Raw genomic sequence first — 24966 nt, forward strand, 5'->3', positions numbered from 1 at the left:
AATATGTGTTAGTATTATGCCAAACATGTAGGTGTTCCTGTTAATATAACTATAAATTCAGCAGCTCCTTTAAATTACTATAGTACCTTTGATAATTTTTACTCTCTGAAGTTTGAGAACTATAATTTTTAATTTTGAAACAATCTTGCTGGGACAGAGTTGTGAAGAATGGTTTAGGCTGCAACTTGTGATGCCTACACTCCAAATTCTGAATGCCAGGGATGAAGCCCTGCCTTCATTTCCAGTCCAGCTTCTGGCCAATGTGCCTGTGAGGCAGAGATGATGAACCAACTATGTGAGTGTTTGCCACCATGGAGGAAGCCTGGATGGAGTTCTTATCTCCTGGTTTTGGCTTTTCCCACCACTCGATACTGGCTATTGTGGACATTTGGGGATAGAATCAGATAGGGGAGATCTCTCTCTTGCCTTATCTTTCATATAAAATTAATAAACATTGAGAACAAGGATTTCACTGAGACTAGAAGTGACGCCCTTAGGATATTCTTAGTATTTACCACTGTAGAGTTGAATGAAATATAGGTAAATCTTCTATAACATTTTAGGTTATGAAACTTAAAGTACATATTGCACATCCCTTGGTCACCATGTTGAACAAGAAATTATATTTAATATTCATATTTCTAAACCACTGGCATTTCTTCCTCATTTCTTATCCCGAATTGCATACAGCTTAAATGACTTTCCATGCGGGCTGTAGTTACTATTCTTACTGTCAAAAGTGGAAGCCTGAAAACGGTTCATTTTTCAACATGGAAGAAGGGCAGTAAGCGTTAGAATGATACAAAGGTAAGGTGCAATTGTAGCCATTTATACAGTAAATCCAACTACCCACTATTACAGGATAAGCCAGCCCCCTTCCCTATCCTCATGAGGAAGATACTTTAATATACTGTGGTAATAAGTTATACATAATGAGTAGTTAACATTTTAAAGCACTCTTAAAATAGACCTCAAACCACTGTTGTTTCATTGAAGAGGCATTTCCGTCACAACTGTATTTTCAATCACTGCCTCTACAGAACAAGGCTCATCAGGAAGGAGGTCTAAACTGTAGATGGTGTAACAACAGCAGACACTTTGGAGCACACTATGTATTAATCCAAAGCCCAACTGAATTTAATAGGTTATTATTCAATGAATAATTTATGAGACTTTTCCATTTTTTTTAAAAGTGAAAATGTTTGCAATTGTAAGATAATACAAGCTTTAGGGGTCAGTGGATGGTGATTAAAATGATAACACTATTAAAAAGCTGAATTCTGTGCCAGAAATCAGCATCGTGGAAAAGCATGTTCTCAACCAACATGCTTACCAAATTTCTATATTTAAACTTGGGCAAGTTACCATCAAAAGGGCCTTTTGGTAAAATGTGTATACTAAAAACACAGAAGTACAATTAAAGTGCTTTGGATACAGTATGGTGTGTGCTTTGGTTGAATGATAGAATAGTCTGTCCATTTGAGAGGAAAACGACCATTTTTGTTCGTTTTTACCATTTTCCGTAAGAGCAAAGGGAAGAGTTGATTCAAGTGTCACAATAACAGATGGAGATCTTACCAGCTTTTTCTCTAGTTGTACAAGTGTTCAACAAATGAGTTAGGTTGTATGAACTCCTGAGTTGATCATCATCAGTTTGCCAATGCGACCAGATAAAGTACACTCCAGTCAGGAACAGTGGAATGCATGTTGTTCTCAATCATACATGGAGCAATTCAGCAGGATATTTAGTGTTCTGGGCCATAAAGCAACCTAAACACATCTTAACATATTCAGATCATACAACATATGTCTGTGGAAATGAAGTAGAAACTAATAAGCCATGCCTGGAAAATGAAGCATCTTCAAAAAGTTCGTGGGAATGCATAGTATGAAAGTGAGGCATCCGTTACAAATATTCTTTTTTGCATCAAAATCAATTTCTTGTAATTGTGTCTTCCATGAAGCTTTCGAAGTAGCCTTATAGCTGGCAATGAAATAAATAGTTAACCCATGGATGGAGAAACCAGAGGCGAATGAAAAGAACTACAAACTTTAGTAATTAAATATTATTAAATAATAATAATACTAAAACCAACTGAACCTAACCAAGTTTGTGTGGTATACCTGAAGCAGTACCCATAGGAATAATTATGCTGATTACTGATAACAGAAGATGACAGGTCTCACATCATTGAACTTGGCTTCCATTGAAGAAACTGGATAAACATCCTGCTTGCTGCCTGTCGTGTGTTTCAGGGAAATCCTTCATGCTTTCCTTCAGCAGCGTATGTATTCTCTGTGGCTGAGAGCCCTGTTTCTGGTTGCAAAGTTCTAAGTTGATAGTTTCAGCACTTTATAGATGACCCAACTTTTTCCAGCTTCCGTTGTTCATCTACTTTCTAGACTACACTGGTGACTCGATACAATGGGTCATTGCTCCCAGAGCTGTTCCAAGTCACCTTTTTTTTTTTTTCATTGTCTCTGGTTTGTAGTCATTTGTGTTGGTGGTTTTCCTTTATACTATTCATTGTGCTCCCCGAATTTCTGGGTTGATAACTGAGTGAATTTTTGCACATTGTTCAGTTTTTCTTTTACCTTAGTTTTTCTTGGAATCTGAGATGCCCACATGCCATTTCCACAGACCTTTGAGGTTCTACTTCCTTCCCCCCTTCATCTTCTTTAACTTGGATAATTTCTACTATTCCATCTTTTAAATTCAGATTATTTCCCTTATCTCCATGTTCAAAAATCCACTTAAAAGAAATGCTAGGGCTTATTAGGCAGTTCAAGGCAATTTTAAAGTTTATTGACATGTATATAATAAAGAAACTGCATGTATTTAGAGTTTTTGGTACTAGAATAACTTTTAATTTTCATCAGATTTTTAAAAGTATCCTTATAAAACTATGAAACAGAGCAAGTATAAATTAAAGGCTGAAAAAAATACTTAAAATGAGGAAAAACTTTACTGAGTGAAGACTTACATTACTGAGAATTATGACTTCGAAGTTTTATCTGATACAAAGTTTGGATTATCTGCAATACATTAACTGCAAGTTGTTCAGTTTGCCTATTGTATGTGTAAATTTAGATACTATCAGATAGCATTAATGTTAGCTTGTATAGAGTGTATATCCCACTTAATTCTTGGGAGAAAGTTGATGCTTGTTCTAAGTGTGTGATCAGCTAGTTCTATTAGCACTATCGAATTTGTCCTAGTTTTCTTAGCAGGTGTTCAAATCTCTATTCCTTTCTCCAAGACTGTTTCTCTGGTTTAGAATCTGCTCTGCTCAACACTAGGACAGGCTGAGAATTATATGGGTTTATGTGCAAATAATGCACAGTTTTCCTAGTTCTGGATCGGAAAGCACACAGCATTTTAAGTTAGAAATCAAGTTTCTGTAGAATGTTTGTGCAGGCAGCCACTGCCAGCACGCCTCTCCGTAGCTGAGGATCTGCCTTGAGGGCACAGATGAACAGCACCCCAGTTTCAGAAGAGGAAACATAGGAGCAACTTCTCCAGGCTTTCATCCCCTTCTGTAACTTGCTGGCTTATTTCAGACTTCTTAAGTAGTTTATAAAATATATTTCCAGAAATGTTGGTTGTCATAAGTGGCAAAGGAAATGATAGTATGAAGCTTACCGTGATACAGCCACAAGTTCCCAGAGCTGTTTTCATTTCTCAGAGTACATAGTGGCTTGCCATCACTAGCTCAAAGCCTTCTCAAGGCATCTCTCTTACCCTCTATCCTCTTGCCTCTATACTGACGAGATTTTTAGAATTGTGCTAAGTCTAATGTGGCCATTAGATTTGGGAATATTTCATGGGCACACAAAGATGTTCAGGTCCCGGGTGGTAAACTATTTTTAATGGATTAGGTTCACATGTGAAAAATATTTGTGGGATATGTGTAAGGATGTATTAGTTGAATAATAAAATTCTAATAGTAAAATCCAGAATGAGACATGTAATTTTCAGGACTTGAGTTTCTGTTGACTATTCTGTGTATCTGGGTATTCTTCTAACTTCCTTGGCTGAACTGCATTTGAAGCTGTTCGACAGTCTTTGCCTCATAGTTGAGTAGACAAGATAGCTTACCATGAAATTTTCAGAAACCATGTAAACCTAAGGTCAAAAATCTTTTTAAAATAGCCCATATATACTTCATATGTTGCTCAAACAGCAGGAAGAAGGGACTGTCATTCACTCATTTTCAGGGTGACACATGTTCTCAGATCTCTATGTATTTTTTATGACAAACTGAGATGGGTACCCAGGTGGCATAAATCTTCCTGGAGAAGGAAGCAGAATGCAAGAAGTAGGAGAGAGGATTGTGGCGCTCAACAGGGAAATGGAATGGAATGATAGGAACTGAATTCTAACGTCAAAATGAAGGTGTAGCTGTATCATATTGGGGTTGTAACTGAAATACTCCACTACTCACAGAATTTATATTTCAATATTTAATGGAAATGATTTCTTCCACATTTGAATGTAAAAGATGAAATCTGAATTCCTATGATGTAATCAGTTTTGCATAATCAAATTACAATCTCAAAAGTAACTTTGAAAACTATGACAATGTTAATTTTTACTTACTTGCCTATTTGTCACTTCTCTTTTCTTAGTTCACATTTATTTAGGTCAGAAGCTAGAAGTGAGAGATCTGAAGAAAGGACAGAAAATAGAATACAAGACTAGAAGGAATGGACAGGTGAATCTTCAGCCACAAGACCTGAGAGGAGTGTGTTTAAAGGGTTTGATAACTGAGAATGGTTCTTGACATAGGTTGGCCGTTTCAGTGAGATGAATGTTGAAGCCAACATGTGACACATGACCAACCTGTTTTGTATCCACTAGTGATATTACGGACAGAATTAACAGAAGACTAGATTGAGCTGAATTATGAAAGTTAATGTACCCTTAAGTAAACATTCATTTAACTATGCCAAGGGCACACCCTAGAGTATACAAAATGCATGGTCTGTAAGTTTTAATACTCAGTAAATTTCCCATTGGCTTGAAACTATATAGAACCCACTAAGATGATCACAGCTGCCAGAGCTGAAGTGAGGCAGTGACTGGCTGAAGGTCATCATGTAAGTGTAATAGGTTCCCAAAGGAGAGAAAGAGCTCCAGGAGCAATGTTGACCCAGGAACCTGAGGGAAGATGAGTGGCTTGAGGCAAGCCTGCAAGTTGCTTTGGCCTTAGAAGATAAAGATGAATCTGACACAGTTAGCTGCAGTGAGTGATGTGTGCTTGGTTAAGCCATCCAGGTGTAGCAAGTTGCAGGTCAGGAGTACTGTGCAAAGTGAATTAAAGCCAGATTGCTTTTTATCCATAAAAAATGGAACATTAGGTATTTTGCAGAGGAAGGTCTAGGAGAAAAACAAATAGCAGTCAATCAAAATAGATGAGTTAAGAGAATGTTGAATAGAATTATAAAAAACAAAGGTAAACATAAAGACATGTTGATTTTTAAACATAGAAGAATGAGTTGAAGTGAAGAAAAATTGCAGGAAGCCTTAATAGGATTATTGGAGGATGGTACAGGTACAGCAATCCACGGAAATAATCCAGGATGAACGATGGGTTCAGTGGAGAGCAAAGGATCACATGTTGGAATTGCTGAGTTTGAGATGACACAATAGCTAATGTGAATGTTCCCCAGGCAGTTGGAATATGTAAATGAAGTTCAAAGAAGATGAAAAGTAGTTACACATTTAAAAGTACTACTACTGTTGAAGTCCGTATGCTAGAGGATATTTCTTAGGGAATTAATTGGATGCTGGGAAATCACATTGAAGTACTAAGTTTGAAAACATTTTCTAGGATACCGTGCACCTCATTTAGTTTTAATTTACAGAGGTAGGGGAGCCTCATAAAGGATGCTATCAAGTTAGCAAAGTTTCATGAAGATCATGGCAATGCTAAAGGTCAAGAAGGAGAAAATGTTAGAAGTCGTGGCTGTTAGAAAAATAACAATGATAGCTAGCTTACAGAAAATTATGGTTTATTTCATTAAATATCTTTATGGTCAATGTCATCTTGGTTTAAAATGATTTTGGTCATTTTGATCACCTAAATTTTGATCTAGGTTGGTTATTTATTATCTCTTACTTTGTATGTTAATTCTTGCAAAATCAATGCCACTGTACAAACTAGATGACATCTTCGCGAAATGTATGCCAGATAAAGCTGTTATTGGGAAACAAGCTATCATTGGTTTAGATTAAAGCACTTACAGGATGAAATAATCACTAAGTTATTCAAAGAACAGGTTTTTAAGATTCAAAACTCGTATAAAAATCTATCCACTAAGAAACAGGCAGAAGTCCTCAATATACAGTTCATAAACGAGAGAAATAAAGGGCAGCAAGTACACGGGGGAAATGCTCGACATCACTAACTCTCGGAATTACAAATCTAACCTAGAATAAGATACCACCTCAGCCCTGTCAGGGCTGCTCCAAAACACAGTAACAGATGCTGCTGAGGCTATAGAGAAACATGGAATGCTGACACACTGCTTGGCAATGTAAATTAGTACAGCCTCTATAGAAAACTATGTAGACAGCCCCCCAACACACCCACACACCCACCCACCCAGAAGACTTGCCATATCCAGCAGTCTCACTACTGGAAGTAGTAACATGAGCATGGTGTATCAGGGAAATTCCTATGTGACCATGTCTATACGGATAATGTTCACAATGGCTAAAATCTGGAATCAAGGCATCCATAAGCAGATGAATGGATAAAGAAAATGCGCAGCTATGTACACACTTAGGAATATGATTCAGCTATAAAAACGATAAAATAAAATTTGGGCCTGGTGCAATGACTCTCTTGGCAAATTCTCTCGTTGCAAGTGCCAGGATCCCATACAGGCATCAGTTCATGTCCTGGCTGCTCCATTTCCCATCCAGCTCTCTGCTTACAGCCTCAGAAAGTAGCAGGGGATGGCCCAGAGCCTTGTGACTCTGCACCTGTGTGGGAAAACCTGGAAGATGCTTCTGGTTCCTGGCTTTAGATCAGCTCCGCTCTGGCCATTGTGGCTGTTTCGGTAGTGAACCAGCAGATGGAAGTTCTGTCTCTCCTCTCTGTGAATTTACCTCCTTTACTATAAAAATACATCCTTTTTAAAACCAATAAAATTCTATCGGGTGCACCAAATTTGACAGGACATAATTGTACATGAAAAGCTGAATACAGAAAAATGCTGCATTCTTGTATGTAGAGAATAAAATAACTATGAAACCACAAGAATGCCACATCCAGAGAATACTTCAAAAAAGAAAAAGGAAAAAAAAAAGAAACCAAATACCTGTGTCTAGCAAGGTTGCTAAAGGTAGAATAGTTTTGTTAAAAGTGTGGTGTACTTTTGTAAAGCAAAGTTAGAACTATGTATTATCAGTTTTAATAATGTGACATCTCAAAATTTACTGGACATGACTGAAATAGACCTCTTTTACTTACTGATAGTCTTGTTCTATATTGCTATGAAATATATTTTTACTTGTGCAAGTAGTTAGTGGAGCAGTAAGTCTTCATAATGTAAATTAAAAATGTTATTTAAAATATTGAAACACATTAGGACACTAGGTTAGACAACTTTTTCAGAAATTTGATTTCAGATCAAATGCTGCCATTTTTTTGTGCTTAATTTCCACAGCTTTTTCTTAAAGATTTATCTTCATTGGAAAGGCAGACTTAAAGAGAAAAGATAGATCTTCCACACACTGATTCACTCCCCAAATAGCTGCCTCAGCCAGCGCTGAGCTGATCTGAAGCCCAGAGCCTGTAGCCTCTTCTGGGTCTCCTATCAGTGCAGGGTCCCAAAGCATTTGCCTAGGTCACAAAGAAGGGGCTGGGACATGAACCAGCGTCTATGGGATGCTGGCACTTGGAGGTAGAGGATTAGCTAGCTGAGCCAATGCACCAGCCCCACAGCAGTCATTCTTTACCTTCAAATCTAGGTGTTTTGTCTATTTCAGTAACACACAATCCACTCAGTGCCAGGTACACAGCTTTCATGTACAAGATTGTTTATGTGGCAGCTAGCCACCTGGAAAATGTCTAAGTGTGATTTGTGCACCATTTACATCAAAAACTTTTGGAAGGTTCATATTTGCTGCAGGAGGGGGAGAATAGTCTAGAAAGAAGAGGGCAGGGATAACTGATAAGACCGAAAGGCTTATACAACAGAAGCAGATAATGCAGCACTAAGGGTAAAAACTGTAGGCTGTTGACTGGAACTTACTTCTTGAAAACAAGAACCCTCAGCCTTCACTTGTACACATCCACGTTGTTTGGTTAAAGATGTCAATTTTAACACGTGTGTTTAGCCTGGAGCTCTTGAGTTTGACTCTTTCCTCTCTCGGTGACTTCTTCTCTCCCTGCTTCCCCTCAGTTTTCTGTAACTTACCAAAAAAAGAACTGGAAAGTCAGAGTTGCAGAGGGAGGAATGGAGAACTTCATCTACTGGTTTACAGAACCAGGACTGGGTCAGGCTGCAGTCGGGCGCTGGGAGTTTCTCAGGCTCGTGGGCCAGCAGGGACTTGAGCTCTTGAGTATCTTCTGCCACTTTGCCCAGGCACGTTAAGGGGAGCTGGATCAGACGTAGGATGCTAGCATTGCATGTGGTAGCATTGCCTGATCTGCCACAGAATGACCCCTTGTATAATTATGTCCTGTGTCACGAAAAATTAAACAGCACTCTAACTGGGGGCTGGGGGGACTTTTTTTTTTTCATGGTCTCATTTTTATGGTCTGAATTTTTGTCCTGTTACAGTATAATAGACTGTGACTGGGTGGAGTCATTAAAGAGTCTTGTCTTACTGATTACTTACACATCTTCTAGAATCTCCATAATCGATTAGAAGAAGAAAGCAGCTGAGAATTCCAGAGCAGGACCGTCATGAGGTTGGGAGAAAAGACGGGTATTCAAGGAGTTGAAGGACATCAGCATTTTAAAACGTGATACAGGGGAGCGTGCTCAGAATATTTCAAATTACTTGATTTCTGTGTTTCTTTGTCAAATCAAAGGAAACAGTTTGAAAAGACTGTGGACCAAGCTTTTAAATAACTGAGGTACTTAGTCAATCACTGCTCACCAGAGTAAATCACATTTGCTAATTCCCATTTTTTTCTAGCTTGTGATCTCACAGAAAGGAAGTAACTCTTCAAGCAGAGCTTCAAAGATTTAATCTAAGAATTTTTTTCACCAAACTTAATATTACATATAACAGAAGTGCAGGCATAATAATTCATTTTAATATTAATATAAAATCAAGCACGGCTTCTTAACTCTGATTACTTTGGAATGTGAACATATTCATGGCTGAACAAATAAACAACAATTAGCTGACATTTGAAATGAGCAAAGGAAATAGGTTCAGAATTTAAAAACGCTGTTTTATGTCAGTTATATTAAAATACTATCTCTGTTTTCAGATAAGCACATGAAACAAAAACATGAAAAAAACCATGGCAGAGAGATTAAGGGATAACACAAAGAAGTGAAGTTGGAGTTCTAGTTAAATTGAGACTCTTACTGAAAAGATGGCATTTGAGCTTGGGAATATTGAGCCACGGGTCTGGGAAAGAGAATTTGGGATAAAGAAAATGAAAGGCATACAAAGGTTCCGGGGCCGATTCATGCTTGCAATGTTCAAGGAACAGCAAGGAGGTCGCGAAGGCTGAGTTGGGGTGGATCGACAGAGGAAATGGCTAGGATGCAATGAGATTAAGGAAATTCAGATCAGCCTGCTAGGATCTTCTGAATGCTTGATAGGTACACTGACTTTTCTTAAATAAGAGCCTTCTTGCCAAAAGAGATGAAGCGGGGCTGACAAAATCTGGGTTTGTCTTGAAGAAAATTCTGTAAGGTTGGAAAAACAGAGGCAGTGTTGTTAAATCACAGCGGTAACTTTAGGTAAAAGATAATGATGAGCTTCTAAAGGTGGCAGCACGGAGGTGAAAACCGAGAGTTCTGTAGTTTTCAAAACACCCTGGTAGGATTTTATGTTAGAGTGGATGCAGCTTATAAAAAAAAAGGAGTGAAAATGACTCAAAGGATTCTCATCCAAATGAATACTAGCATGGAGATGCTGTTTACTGAGATGCGGAAGATAGCAGAGAAGCCAAGGGAGAGAGTCATTAAAATCCAATCTAGTTAAGTCAGAGATGCCTATTGACTGTTTAACCAAGTGGCTGAACAGTTAGAACTCTGGATTTTGGGTGATGTTGTAGATGTGGAAAGGAAAAAAAAACATACAAGTGATATCAGCATACACTTGAAGTTAGAAAAATCCAGGACTGAACTTGAGGGTGCTGAAGTCACTCAATGGGAAGAGACTCAAGAAACCATCAAGTGGACTGAGAAGTTAGACTGAAAAAATACTGCTGCATTGTTTTCTGAAGATATTAGCAACAGATAGTCCTTAAGTAGTTCTGTATGTTTTATAGGATTCACGAGATCATTTGTCATTTACTCTTAACTTGACCTTGATCTTAAATTCTTTACTTACTCATTGCCCATTCTTTATTACTGCATAGCATTTATTTTGAATAGCCTCATTGGTAGTAAAACCTTTTTTGAGTATAAAATACATTTTTGAAAACTGTCAACAATAATTTGGATTCATCTGGTGAATGAAATGGGTGACCAAGTTGTTTAATACTGCTTTTGATCAAAATTAGGCATGATCCTGGAATAATACCATCCAGTTTTTCTGTGTTTGATATGCCAGATCTGAGAAATCTCAATAGACATGCTCTAAAATGTTCTGAACAAAGAATATGATTGGAATAGGTCCTAAGACAGGTATTTTTTAAAGCTAACAATCATAAATTACATACGTGTATCAGCTACAGCTTGATTAACTGTATTTCTGAATATAACAAAGTGCATGAACATGCTGTGGCCAGAAATAATACCTAACAATCTTCACTTATCATAAAAATATCCTAACCAGCCGAATGTTCAGGTATTTATTTCTATAGACACATAATCAAGAACAATTAAAATGCAAGATTAGAAAAATTAGATACTTGCGCAGATGCAATAGTGATAAAATCTCTTGGACTCCATGGTGCTGTAAATTTTGTTTTAACTTCATTCCTGTTGCCTTTGTTTTGTGGCATCTCATTTAAGGGAATATACAGTGATGTAATAGAGCCAATCATATCCAGATGTGAATGGACAATGCGATATGCGTCTCTACTTCCAAAACAAATGGACTCCCAATGAAACTGTTGGATGTATCTTGACAATAGGATGCTGGACTGTCTGACATTGACTGTACCAGCAATGTCAGAACACAGCTAATACACTGATGAATTTATATCTGCTTGTGAAGGACTATATTCTTGCAATGATGTGGGGAAAACTCAACTTGGGGGGGTGTAGGCATTTGGGGAAGGGATAGGGAATTTGTGGACCCTATGGAACTGTACCATAAAAATCAAAATTTAAAGTAATAAAAGTAAAAAAAAATATGCTGATTGTTAACATCACAGACTATCAACAAACATTCTTGGATGCCAGGCTAGAAAACTATTCCAGTTGTATTTTTTTTTATTAAACCACAATGTATAATTTTAGTATGTTCCAGATGAATGCATGTAGAGAAGGATTTATTCCTTTTGGAGTCCTGTTAAACACAGCCTGATTTATATGAATTGATAAGAAAGCCAAAATCTTATTCTTGACGTTATCTGCACTGACTGCAGTGCTTTGGCAGTTACCCCATCTGTAGGAAGTTTTGAGTAAACTTGAAAATGGGAAGACCTGGGAGACTCCACTTAATGCAACCAGACTCAGATCATTGGTCATTTCTTCTGAGACTTAGAAACCGCCCTCTTCATAATGACATGGTTCATGTGTCATCTGTTGCAGATTTAACCCATCCTTGAGTAGAACACAGCACAAACCAGAGTAGCTACTTAGAAACTGACTATATACTGTGTCACATAATGCAATGTAGTTAATAATAATAAAAAAAACTATGTACTTTGTTCTGGGTTTGGGGAATTAGAATATGGAGCTCCTGTTCTTGAAAATAAAGTATGTCGGTAGTGAGGACACCGTGAACCATTGCTTTAGGACATGATACCTATTATGATGGCATAATCTCAAAGTGCAGGGTTTCTTCTGATACTGCAAGAGCTTGTTGGTTTCCTCTGCTTGCTTCCATCTTGTTGAGTTGGTGGAAGGCTCACTTTTTCTTAGAGAACCAGTACCTTCTCTCTGAGACAGCTATTCCTGCTGAGTATCTTTGTTTCTCCTTCATGCTTCAAGTAAACTATGATGCTCATTGTGAAATATTGCACAGTATTTACCCCAAGGATCACAATCATAGCGAGACAAAAACACTGTAATTGGCTCATTGTTCTTTCTTAAACTTGGTTGCTAGATCTATTCTTCTCACTAATGTTGACACTAATGGTCCAAGTGAGGCAAATGATTTCTGAATGCGCATTTACATGTTTGCATGTAATAAAACTTACAATGTTTTTCATGTGTTTCACTAGTATGGTCAGCTTCACATCCTCGTATGATATAACCAACTGTACCTTCGGCTTCTTGTCAGAAAACTGTTCACCTGGTAAAATAAAGGATCTCAGTGAGTTTGAATTAGTTTATCATTGAAAATATCAAGAGTTAGAGAACACACATGGCCAATGGGCAAAAGAAACATTCTTGAGATTCTATTAGAGCCTTAATCCTGTTCAGAAGGAAGAGCTTGTGGGGTAGAGGTGGGAGCTATGGCCAATTTGCTTGGAGGATTCATTCTAAGGCATCATTTAAAGAAAGATTCTATATAAGTGTATATATAAGTATAAATAAGAAGTCTCTGTGCCTCACAATATATCACTGCACAAATGCTGCAGAGTCTTCAGCTCAATCCAGGTCTCCCATGGGAATGGTAGGGATGTGACTACTTGATCCACTGACTGCTGCAGAAAAGGATGTGAATTGGCAGTTGGAATGGAGAACAGAGCCAGAACTTGAGGCAGATAGTCCCCTAGCCTTTACACCAAAGCCCCAACCCCTGTGTTTTATTCGGGAAAATAATGTTGTCAATCTAATCAGTTTAACTTGAAACCCTGTTCTTGTTGGTGCCGATTTCATGTTGTGTTCACTTAATGTATTAGAGATCATAGAGGCTGGGAGTGTACACTTGGAGAACTTGTGAATCTGGAGTTCTATCACAACTGCTTTACGACTGCCATCATTATTTTCCATTTTCAGCATTGATTTAGTTTCCTATTCCTAGATAGTTGAGATGAGTAATATTCAAAAGTCATCAGTAAATGTGTATACTAATAGTCATATATCTGCATTAATCTCATTTTTATGACCCATGGCACCTAATTCAGACTCCTGTCAACCTTCTGCTTAAAGTTTTAGAATATTTTGAACCTCTCCAATTATCAGCACCTATTCAAACACAATTATTAGTATTTTATAAAGTTACTATGAAATACCTTTTTATTTTTAAGCTTTTCATTGCTTACGAAAAAATTCTCTCCTTCGTTCTTAGTCTTTAGGTTACGCATAAGTGTAAATATTAATCTGTCTCGTGTCTTATTTTCCACTATCACTCTATGTTGTAAGGCAAACATGTTCTGTTCCATCAACACATCCCTTTCATTCTTAGTTTCTCATGTTACTTCATCTGTTAAAGCAATCTCACCCACCTTTTTGTTTATTGAATATCTACCTTTATTTAAGGCCTGATTAAAATGCAGAGTAGACCTGGTGGGCAGGTATTAAGGCATATCGGGTGAAGTCTGTGGTGCCAAGATCCCATTTGGGTGTGGGTTTGTGTCCTGGCTATTCCCCTTCTAATCCAGCTCCCTGCTAATGGAATGGGAAAACACCCAGAGGTACCTCAACTCATTAGGCTCCCTGCTACCCACCTGGGAGACCTGGAAGAAACTCATGGTTTTGACCTGGCCTAGCCTTGGCTATTGCAACCATTTGAGGAATAAGCCAGTAGTTGGAAAACCTCTTTGTGTGTCTTCCGGTCTCATCTGCCTTTCAAACAAAAATAACCCAAAATGTTTTCCATGGGCCCTCTCCCTAAACTCTCCTACTGGAGACTTTATCATTTAATGCTTATGTTGTAATTATTTTATGTCTTAATTTGTTTAATGAATGACCATGTTCCTCGTGGATAACTTTTCTGTCTGTATTGTCAAGGACCATAAACAAAGCTTGTTTTGTACATAAGTTAATCAAACATTTGTAAGAACAGAAGAGACCTTGGTGTTTCTCTGCAGTTACATCATGAAAACGAGAACTTTGGTTTTTTTAATTAAAAACTTAATGTTTATAGCCCAAGGATTAAGCATAATTTAGAGTTTCTCTAATAGCTCCTTTCATGAGCTGTGGCTGCATATTCTCTCAGGGAATTTAGAGGAAAGAAATTTATTAGTAACTAAGAATCTGTCAGTGTTCAGTTTAGAGCTCATTAGGTTCCATATTGTTCTGATAGTCAACCCTGTATCTGATATGCTATCATGTTTGAAAGTCACATCTGAGCAGTATGCCTCTTTTTATAAACATGCCTATTAGAATAGTTTAATCTAGTATGTAGGTAATAGTGTAGATGATTAATACCAGAAAGAATGATTCTTACGACTGAGAGAGGTTACGTAAATATAATTAAAAAATCATTTGAAATAGCTCGACTCACTAAGACTTGGAGCATAAATGACATTAAGTTGACTCTAAAAATGTTTGGTATGAAGGTACTAAAGTTGCTGATGACTTTCTGACGTGTGAACATTATCTTAGAATTAAAAAGTGAAAGATTATTAATACATTCTTTAATCAGGAGTGCTAATTGAAAGGAAGGAAATTAGCATAAATTCAGGATTGAATGCTTAAATAGTAAAGGTAGAATGGGTAGGATTGCTGCTTGAGCTGACTGAAGGTAATATTTCACCACAGACCTTTTGTAAAAATAGCTCTGTAATAAGTCAATACTGTCCATCTCAAAGATGCTTTCACTAGGGCCCAGTGTCAGGTCTCAGAGGCTAAATCCTCACCTTGCACATGCTGAGATTCCATATGGGTGCTGGCTCCCGTCCTGGCTGCTCCACTTCCCTTCCAGCTCACTGCTTTTGGCCTGAGAAAGTGGCAGTGGGTGACCCAAAGCCTTGGGACCTTTCACCCTCGTGGGGAGGGAATGGCGAAAGCCACAGGAAGCTCCTGGATCCTGGCTTGAAATCAGCTTGGTTCTTGCTGTTGTGGCTAGTTGGAGTGAACAGGTAGACAGATCTATCTTTCTGTAAATCTGCTTTTCCAATAAAAACAATCTATTAAATAAAAAGGATCATTTCAAGAGAAATTTTGTGTTTAAGATCTATTCATATGTGCTATGGTATGGATGATGTTTATCTTCCAAAGGTGCATAGACAGGGAGTTTGGTCCACAGGGTGGTGGTACCGGGATATGATGTGAAACTTGGAAGAAGTGAGACTTTATCTTCCAAAAGTGATTAGGAGGTTTCTCATGAGACCTATATTATAAATTGTCCTTGAGATCCCAAGCCTGGCAGCACCCAGGTTTCTTTTTCATACATTGGCCTCTTCCATGTTAAATGCCAAGGAGGACTCCACGAGAGTTGAACCCATGGAATCAGGTGCTCTTGAATGTGCAAAAATAATTATTCAGTGGCATCTAAGCATGCTCGTTAACTCATACACTTAACCCTGACAATTGTTGCTTTTCATCATGTTCTACTCCATTAGGTGTATTAACATTCCTCTACCTTGACAGACACCTATCTTGTGAGTGCCAGAGCTGTGTGGTGGTGATGGGTGAAAACTTTCTGTATGTGGCAATAAAAGTGTCATCTGACATGAGGACTGCGTTAATTTTTTTTGGATTATGTCATTAAGGAGCTAAAGAATATATGCTTACTGGGTGAAGGGCACAACTGTTAAGACACAGGTGGGCCTGCCCACATCTGATAGTGGGAAGCCTTAGGATGGAATATCACTTTTTTTCAATTCAAGGTTCATGTGAATGTACACAGTGGGAGGCAGTGGGTGATGGCTCAGGTATTCGGGTTATTGCAACACCTGTAAGAGACCTGGTTTGACTTCTGGGCTCTTGGATAGACCTGGGGTGGCCCTGGATACTTCAGGTATTTGGGGAGTAGTCCAGTGGAAGAGCTTTTTCTCTTCGCCCTTTACATTAAGATTAATAAAATTTAGGAGATCCATCAACTTTTTTGATTCTATCTGGAGTTTATGATATTTAATGTCTTATCAGAAATTTCTCCCTCTAACGTGATTTTAAGAGGATTCCAGTGGTTAGGAAACACTGGATTTTTTGAGTTACGAAAATTCCACATGAAGTAATAAATGTGGGAGAAATAGCATGATTTTGGATATGTTTTCCTCCTTATTCTTGTTAAAGGGAGAAAATGCTTTGATAGAGAGTATCAGTGTGATATTCATGGTTGTTTATGTTTCAAGTCATTCATTCAGTGATTTCTTACTGGGAACCTAGAGCAGGCCACTTGGGAGCTGAGATATAGCAAAGAGCAGTGAGCCATACAGACATGGAATATTCTATCACGGATTTCTAGTCTACAAATCAATACATAGGCCAAGATCACCAATGCAGTAAGTTTGTAGAGGGAAAACTCACAGGGATATTTAACAATGATGATTATATTTAAGAACTGAAATAAGGCATATATATATAGTGCAAAAAGGACTGTCAGTCAAGAAGATCAGAGGAGCATCTTCTAAGCATTGGAGTGTTCTTTTCATTGAGGAACCAGAGAAAACCATGAGGAAGGACCTGATAAAAACCAACCCACCAATTTCCCTTTCAAGTCTGTTTATCTGAATGGCAACATGTATCATTTGTGAAGTGCCAAATACCAGTGTGAGGAGTACTTGTTCAGAACTGAGAACATCAAGGAGATGGCAGTACAATACAAAACCAAGTACAAGTGCCATGCCTTCTGTAACTGATTGGGCCCTACCCAAGGAAATGGGAAGTGAAGAGAAAGTTCTAAGTCAAGGCAAAAGATGATTGAATCAGTTTTGGGGGTGGGGTGGGTATTTTTGGTCCCATATTTGGACCAAATATTTGGTCCAGTATTTCAGATGTTGCATGGGAAGCCTGCATCCTATGAGTGTGCCAATATCCCAGTCCTGTCTTCATTTCTTATTCCAGCTTTCTGCTAATGTGTACCCTTGGAAGCCAACTTGGACATAGCTCAAGTATTTCGGTCCCTACCATCCGTAGATAGACCTGGATTCAGATTGCAGTTACAGATTTTGGCCAAATTCAGCTTTGGCTGTTGCACACACTTGAGGTGTGAACTGGCAGGTAGACTCTTCCTCCCTGCATCCCTCCCCCCCAACAAAAAAAGATCTATTCATTTTACTTGAGAGCCAGATCCCATGTCCTTGGTTCACTCCTGAAATGACCACACCAGCCAGAGTTGGGCAGGTCCAAAGCCACGAACCAGCATCATCATCTGGGCTTCCAGTGCAATTGTAGGGGCTCAGGGACTTGAGCCATTCTGTTGATTTTCAGGTCACTAGCTGGGAGCTGGATTGGAAGTGGAGCATCTGGGCCTCAAACTGGCTGCCATATGGGATACTGGCACCAGAGGTGGAGGATTAGGTTCCAGTGTACTGTACCAGCCCCTGATGATTTCTATCTGTATCTTTTAAAATTAGAACTGAATTACAACTTGAAAGAAGAACTATTTGTATTTTCCAGATCCTGTTACTAAGTGGCTGGTGATATGCAATGGGCTTACTAGTCTTTTTAAGATTTATTTATTTTCATTGAAAAGTGAGATACAGAGAGGAGGAGAGACAGAGGAAGAACTCCTGTCTGCTGACTCTCACCCAAGTGGCTGCAATGGCCAGAGCTGAGCAGATCCAAAGCCAGGAGCCAGGAGTTTCTTCTGGGTCTCCCACGTGGGTGCAGGGTCCCAAGGCCTTGGCTGTCCTTGACTCTTCCCATACCACAGGCAGGGAGCTGGATGGGAAGTGAGGCCCCCAGGACCAGAACCGGTGCTCAGATGGCATCCCAGTGTTTGCAAGGTGAGGACATTAGTCACTAGGCTACCACTCGGCCCAAGCTTACTAATCTTAAAAAGTGTGAGAGTGGATATGGATAAAATGAAGACTTTGGATTACAATGGCAAGGCTGGTGAGGTTGAAAAATTTTTTTTTCCAATCCTGGTTGAAATAAATAGTATTGATTGTTGGAGGGCTGCTCCTTACAATGAAATGAGATTTTTTTAAATGGACAAAATTGATAGGGCATTAAACAATCTGTTAATTTTGTAGAAATGATAGAGATGTTAGAAATACTACATGTTTGGAAGGCAATACAATGGATACCTGTTGGGTGATACCAAGATACAAAGAGTGAAACTGCTGGGTACTTACTGATTGATAGTATTACTTCTTCTGTATTTTCATGCTTCCTAAGATGAGCTGTAATGTGAGACACACACTCACATGGAAAACAAAACTTTGACATGCAATTCTATCCCAGTGCACAAGTGAAATGATTTAGTAGAGTCAGGTCATAGTGGTGGACAAACTTTTTGGTTAAATTTAATTTAGACATAGTCTAAGGAGCTAAAAACTTTGGAAATAGTTACAAAAACAAAGTTCTTAATCCTAAAAAGGTATTTAAATTAGAAAATTGAAAACATTATAAATTTTTTTGCATTGCTGAATGTAGTCATAATAAATTTACTCACCTAGGTCGACAAGTGATGATTCTTCGGCTTGTTGCACGGGCTCAGAGAGGAAAAAATTAAGTACACAATCGCTCTGAAAAAATAGGACACATTACAGCATTTCTTAATCATCATTACATGAAAACATAATGTAACGTAATTTTTACAGATATACTTCGGGCTCCATAGGGAAATACTCCATAAAATACTGAGTTCACTAAGTTGAAGTTATTTTACTGTAAGTTCTTCAATCTTTTTTAATCAGACCAGCTAATCTTGTAAGTTCAAGTGTGTTCTGCTTTGGAGGCTCATTACCATGTTTACACTGAAAAAATTTTATAACACGGAATAAATCTCACAATTTTTTTTCCTGGAAAGGTGGATGCTGGGGCAAGGCTTTGTGAAAAAAATAACCCTAGTGCGACACTGGTGCTGAGTACTCCTCAAGGAGTAACATTCCATGCCAGGAATGCTCAGCATTTGCTGAGTACTCCTCAAGGGGCAACATTCCATGCCAGGAATGCTCAGTGAATGCTGCCTAGGGGACCTGGGCATGCAGGAGGGACTTCAGGGCAGGAAGTTGCCGAAGGTCTTCTGAGAACACAACCTATTGGAAGAAAAAGCATATTAACTGGTTTAATAGAAATTCTAATGATGTGTAATCTTGTTATATATAAAAACAATAAATTGACTATGAACGTAAGTTCCAAATGAATGGATAACTGGTAAATGAGAATATCTATTCCTTAGTCATTTTGATATAGTCCTCATAAACGTGCTAGAAGCCATTATACATCCGAAGTAATCATGATCATCTGATGGGCACCACTGAAGAGTTCATTGTCTTCTGCCTCTGTTGCAGATGCTGCTCTATCAGTTGCTCACCCAGCTTTGAGTGTCCTCTCTCTAACCTGCTCTGCACAAGAACTCTCCCAGATCTTCCTGAGGAAACTGGGATTTCTTTCTCTGCTTTCGGTTAACGACTCTGTCTTCACTTTGGATGAACTAGAAGGCAGGTGGAATCTCTTACATTTCCTGTTGTAAAATCTACACACTCATCTGCCTCTATCCTTCCTGTTAAGGTGACAGAAGTTCTGGTCTCTCCATCTGTTAAATTTCATAGAGTCTGGACATCCTAACCTAGAAACTCTGAATGTGTGGAAATAAGATCTCTTCTATCAGCAGCTTTGCTTCTTGAGATTCAGAGGATGAGAGAGTTCTTACCTTCTTGTCATTCCCTAAATGCCTACTAGAGCTTGGACTGGGAAGGCTGAAACTGGGAATTGATCAAGCTGTATCTATCACATAGGTGGCTTGAGCCCGGTTCGTGGTGCCATGGTTGCATACAGATGTAATTAACCAGGTTAGAATGAGGTCATGGGGGAGAGTAGGCTGCTAGTCCAACAGGATGGATTTGCTCACAGAAAGAGGGGATTTGGACAGTTGCTGATAGAAGACGATATTAATAGAGCTGAAGAGATGGACACTTCCATGCCAATGTGAGAACTGGAATTGACTTTCCTGAGAACTAAGCCTGCAGCCACCATGGTCTAACTTTGGCTTCCAGAACTGCCAAGGAAATGGATGTCTAATGTTCATGTCACCCGTTTTGTGATACTTTGTCATGGCAGTCCCTAGCACACTGGCCAATGATGATCCCTTTATCTCTGCCTCAGATTCTAGTCTTAGCTTCTCCGCAATCTTTCAGAATGTTACAAGAAAAATTTTAAATAACGTTATACTCTATACATAAGAATGCTTGCTGTTGTCCATGTAAATGTAAATATTATAGGTGTAAAAAATGTCAACTGTGATCGTTTATGGACAAACCATGTACAGAGTACTACTCACATGCCATGTTTATTAATGTCCCTTCCAAATCTTGCTATTTTTTTCTTTCATACCAACAAACTTGGGAAGCATCTACACAAGCATTCAACTTGTCCTCATGTGATTGGCAGTGTGCAGCTAAAGTCCTCTGAATATGTTCTCTACTTTTACAATACCCTTTTCCCTTCATACCAGTGTAGATTTCCATGATCTTTTTTAGTTGTTTAATTTCCAGTGAATTTTTTTTCCTAACTTGCTTTTATGATACAATGTCTCTTCCATTTGTTCTGCCAGACTTTATTTCTACTCCTGTATTTGCATATGTTTTAAGTTCTGCTGTTACTTATTTTTAGGCCTGTCTCTTGCACTATTCTGATACTCTTTCCCCCCCTCCCCCGGTTGATATTGTCACGGTGGGCATCCAAAATGATGGACAGATCTAGGCTTCACTGCAAATTTGTTCTCTAAACCTTAGTCCTCTGTTTCAAAACCTCAACCCTCTATGTTGGCTCCCTTGCATATTCTTTTACATTTATTTATTTATTCTTATTTGAAAGCCAGTGTTACACAGGAGGGGAATAAGTGAGGCCCTTCATCTACTGGTTCGGATCTCAAAGGACCACAACAGCTGGAGCTGAGATTATCTAAAGTTGGGAATATGGAGCTTCTTCTAGGTTTCCTGTGTAGGTGTTGTGGCCTGAGGACTTCAGACATCCTTGGCTGCTTTCTCAGGCCTTTAGCAGGCAGCTGGGGGCAGACATGGAGCAACTGGGACATGAACTAGTACTCACTCGGCGTACAGTGCTTGCAGGTGGAGGATTAGCCTATGAACCACCATACTGGCCCCTCACCTGTCTAATTATAATTAAAATAAGATGCATAGATAAATGCATTTGTTTTTCTTTCCCTTTTACCGCTATTGGCTGTTTGTCTTGTGTCTAGGCTGTTGTCCATCACATAGAATTAATAGCTGAGGCCAATGGATTATACACCTGAACAGCTCATCTATTTTCCTTTCAGGCAAATCATTATCTCCCTACTTTATAGCATCACTGTAGCAAGCATTACCAACTTTTAACTTGCACTTCTCTAATCCAATCAATTCTCTATACACTTGTCAAATTGTTCTTGGAATATGAAAATTTAGTTCCTTTATAAAATTGGACAGTGGCTGCATATTCCTCCAGGAAACAGACCAAGTACTTGCAAAGATCATGAGAATGCTGTATTTTTTGTCCTTTTCTTTCTTTTTGGTTATTTTTCATGATACAGTTTTGTAGCTATAGGGGTTTTGCCTCCCTCTCTGCTTTCTCCAACCTTCCATTTTCCTCTGCTGCCATTTCCCCCTATAGTATCACAGTAGTACAGTCCCTTAGTAACAGTTGTAAGTTTAGCTTTCTGCTATGGAAGATTATCATGGCATGGTAGGTACAGGCAAAGGTAGACAATCTAGTATCATACTGTAAAGGTATATTTAAAAGTTTCATTAGAAGTCCTACCTTTAGGAGTAGAGACACATGGTACAATGTATATTTACTTCCTGATATGATAGTATCCATTATATTTCTGATCTATGATAATACAGATACATCTAGATAATCAAGCATGTTTTTTTACTTTGCATGAAGGCTGCCTTGTATGTATTTTCCTATACATGATATTTTTCCTTTGGGGACTGGATTTTTTTTACTGTACACCGTAGTCTCCTGTTAGGACCATTTTGTTGCAAATGGTAGGATTTCATTCTTGTTACAGCTGTGTAGTACTCCAGAGTAGATGCACCACAGTGTCTTTATCTGTTCATCTGTTGACAGGCATTCGGGTTGTTTCCATGTGTTGACTACTGTAAATAGTGCTGCTATAAGGTGTTGCAGGTTGCTTTCTTGTATGTATTTATTTCCTTTGCGTCTATTCCCAGGAGTGAGATAGCCGGATCTTATGGTAGATGAATTCCTAGTTGTCTGAGCGCTCTCCAGAGTGACTTCCATAGGAGCTGCATTAGTCTACACCCCCAACGATAGATCAGGGTGCCTTTTCCCTTCACATCCTCCCCAGAAATTGTTAGTTCATTTCTGAATATAGGCCATTTGAATTATGTACATTCTCAATGTGTCTTTTATTTGCATTTCCCAAATAGCTAGAGAGCCTGAGCATTTTTTTTCATGCCTATTAGACACTTGAAATTTTTCTTTAGAAAAATGCCTGCTCATTTCCTTCATCTATTTCTTAGCATTGTTGTTGGTTTTGTTCTTGTTGAGTTTTTAAAGCTTTTTTTGTATAGACTTTGGATATTAGTCCCCTGTCTGTGTTTTGACTTAGGTCTTGTTCATTTTCCCATCATCTTAGTATTTCTCCCCTAGTAGTTTCTGCTGAACATTACTAAATTGGGTTTTTTCAAACATTATAATCTCTCACATCCTCAACTTCTTAATGCTCCCTTTTCCCTTCCACCCATTTGCCCAGCCCCAAGGTTTATAGTGTAACATTTTTCATTACTCTCATTATCCTAACCAGTTAAATATCAAGAGCATATAATGTAGCTTAATCAGTCCTACCTAGCATAATATTTCTGTTCAAGAATCAAAACAAATGGATTCCCTTCAAATTTTGAGTACATTTGTTTTTAATAAAGATATTTTCTACATAGCAGCTCTTGAATTTTCATCTCTACATATTGATCTCTTATGAGCTTGTTTAATAGAAGTCTTCCTTTAAGAAGTAGATCCATATTCAGGGGGCTGACACTAGCACATTTTTATTTTGAAAGTTTAAAATCAAAGTGCAGGGCATGCAGGATTTGTCAAAGGATAGCTAACTTTCTTTGACTTGTTGACAGCTGGTCAGTTCTATTTTGGAAACATTTTGACTTCTCTAATGATCATGGGTAGCAGGTGACATACATTTCTAGTGACAGTCTGAAATGTCAGAGCTAGCTAATTATCCCCTTGTGCTTACACTGTAACATATTTAAAACCATCATTTATTCTACATGTGGGTGAGAGGCTATTAGTTTCTTTTGTGGTATCAATGGAGGGAGAGATCAGATGGAAGGGGTACAGAAAAAGTAAATGCCAGACTTCACATGTTAGTATACATCTGCATCATGTTTCTTTTTAAAGAAGTCATTTTTTAGCATACAATAATAAAACCTGTTTGAAACAAACCCATTATGTATATTTCTTTGCATACAATTCTCCCCCCCATTCATCTTCAGTGCAAATATCCTACAAGCTTCATTTCCTAATTTATATGTTTCAGATCACTCTCTTGATGCTCTTACTCTAATTGGGTTTTAGGTTTTAACATTCCCATTAAAGTGTTAAATTCATCAGTGATACATCTTTGCCAAATCTGGTGCTTAATTCTCAATTTTTGATGACCAGCAGCATTTTTTTTCTGTAGTAATCATTACTTTGTTGAATTACTTCCCCCAACACTGCGCTGTGATTCCAAGTGTTAGATTTTAGTCTGATTCTTCAGTCTGTTGATTTCCTTTTACTTTTTTGAGCTTTAAAATTGGTACATATGTGGTCTGATCCTCAAATTACTCATCTTTTGTGTTTGCATACTCACTGTAATCTTAACTTTTTATTGATATAGAGAAGATAGCATGCATTTCATAGGTACAGTTCTAATAAGATAACCATACTTCAATCTCTCTCTCCCTCAACCTCTTTCCTTCTTAAGCTTTGATAATCAGTTATTTAACTATTTGCCATCAACTCTAACATGTTCATATATAGCCTAACTTTGTCCTTAAACCAGAGACACATATATCCAATATTCCACTTGGTATCTATAGATGACTTTTAAAAAAAGCTTACTTATATAGTTGGTGCAGTGACAGAGGGAAGAGATAGAAAATAAAGAGGAATCTTCTACCTGCTGGTTCATCCCCCTAACAGCTAGGACTTGGAAAGCCTGAACAAGGTCTCTGGACAGGGAACCAAGGATTTGAACCATTTGCTCCTGTCTTCAGCAGGAAATTAGAAGCAAGGATGAGACTCTATCCAAGGCATCTGGATGTGCAAATGGTGCCACAACTCCCATCACTCTGGAATCCAATTCCTGATTGTCTACTCTTGTCAGCACTTCCTGCACCATCATAATACATATTTACCCAGCATAAACTTAAGTGGTCATAAAGCTCTGTTAGTGGCTGGCTGCCATGCTGATTGGGCAATGCTTGTACATAAAAAATAAGTTATTTGAAACATACCTATTATAAAGAACATTAAATATTTTAATAATAATTCCTGGAAAGGCTAAAGCTATTGGTGTTTGGAATCAATGGCTCTGATAAATGCATTAAGCTATGCAATATATTAAGTACATTTTCCCCTTTGATAGAGTAATGTTTTTCTGATGAACATGAGATGGATTTTTAA

General features: G+C 38.2%; 1 protein-coding gene across 2 annotated transcripts in view; it reads right to left on the reverse strand.

Annotated features, from left to right (window-relative positions):
* PIK3C2G (phosphatidylinositol-4-phosphate 3-kinase catalytic subunit type 2 gamma) overlaps positions 1 to 24966 on the reverse strand; it is a 265595-nt gene that overhangs the window by 13913 nt on the left and 226716 nt on the right. For both annotated transcript variants that reach the window (XM_058655883.1, XM_058655882.1), the window contains 2 exons: positions 18770 to 18842; positions 12516 to 12610 (listed from right to left, as the gene is read on the reverse strand). In XM_058655883.1, coding sequence (XP_058511866.1) covers positions 12516 to 12610; positions 18770 to 18842 — 168 coding nt within the window. The remainder of the gene's footprint in view (positions 1 to 12515; positions 12611 to 18769; positions 18843 to 24966) is intronic.

This window comes from Ochotona princeps, chromosome 27 (assembly GCF_030435755.1).
Source record: "Ochotona princeps isolate mOchPri1 chromosome 27, mOchPri1.hap1, whole genome shotgun sequence".
Classification (NCBI taxonomy): Eukaryota; Metazoa; Chordata; class Mammalia; order Lagomorpha; family Ochotonidae; genus Ochotona; species Ochotona princeps.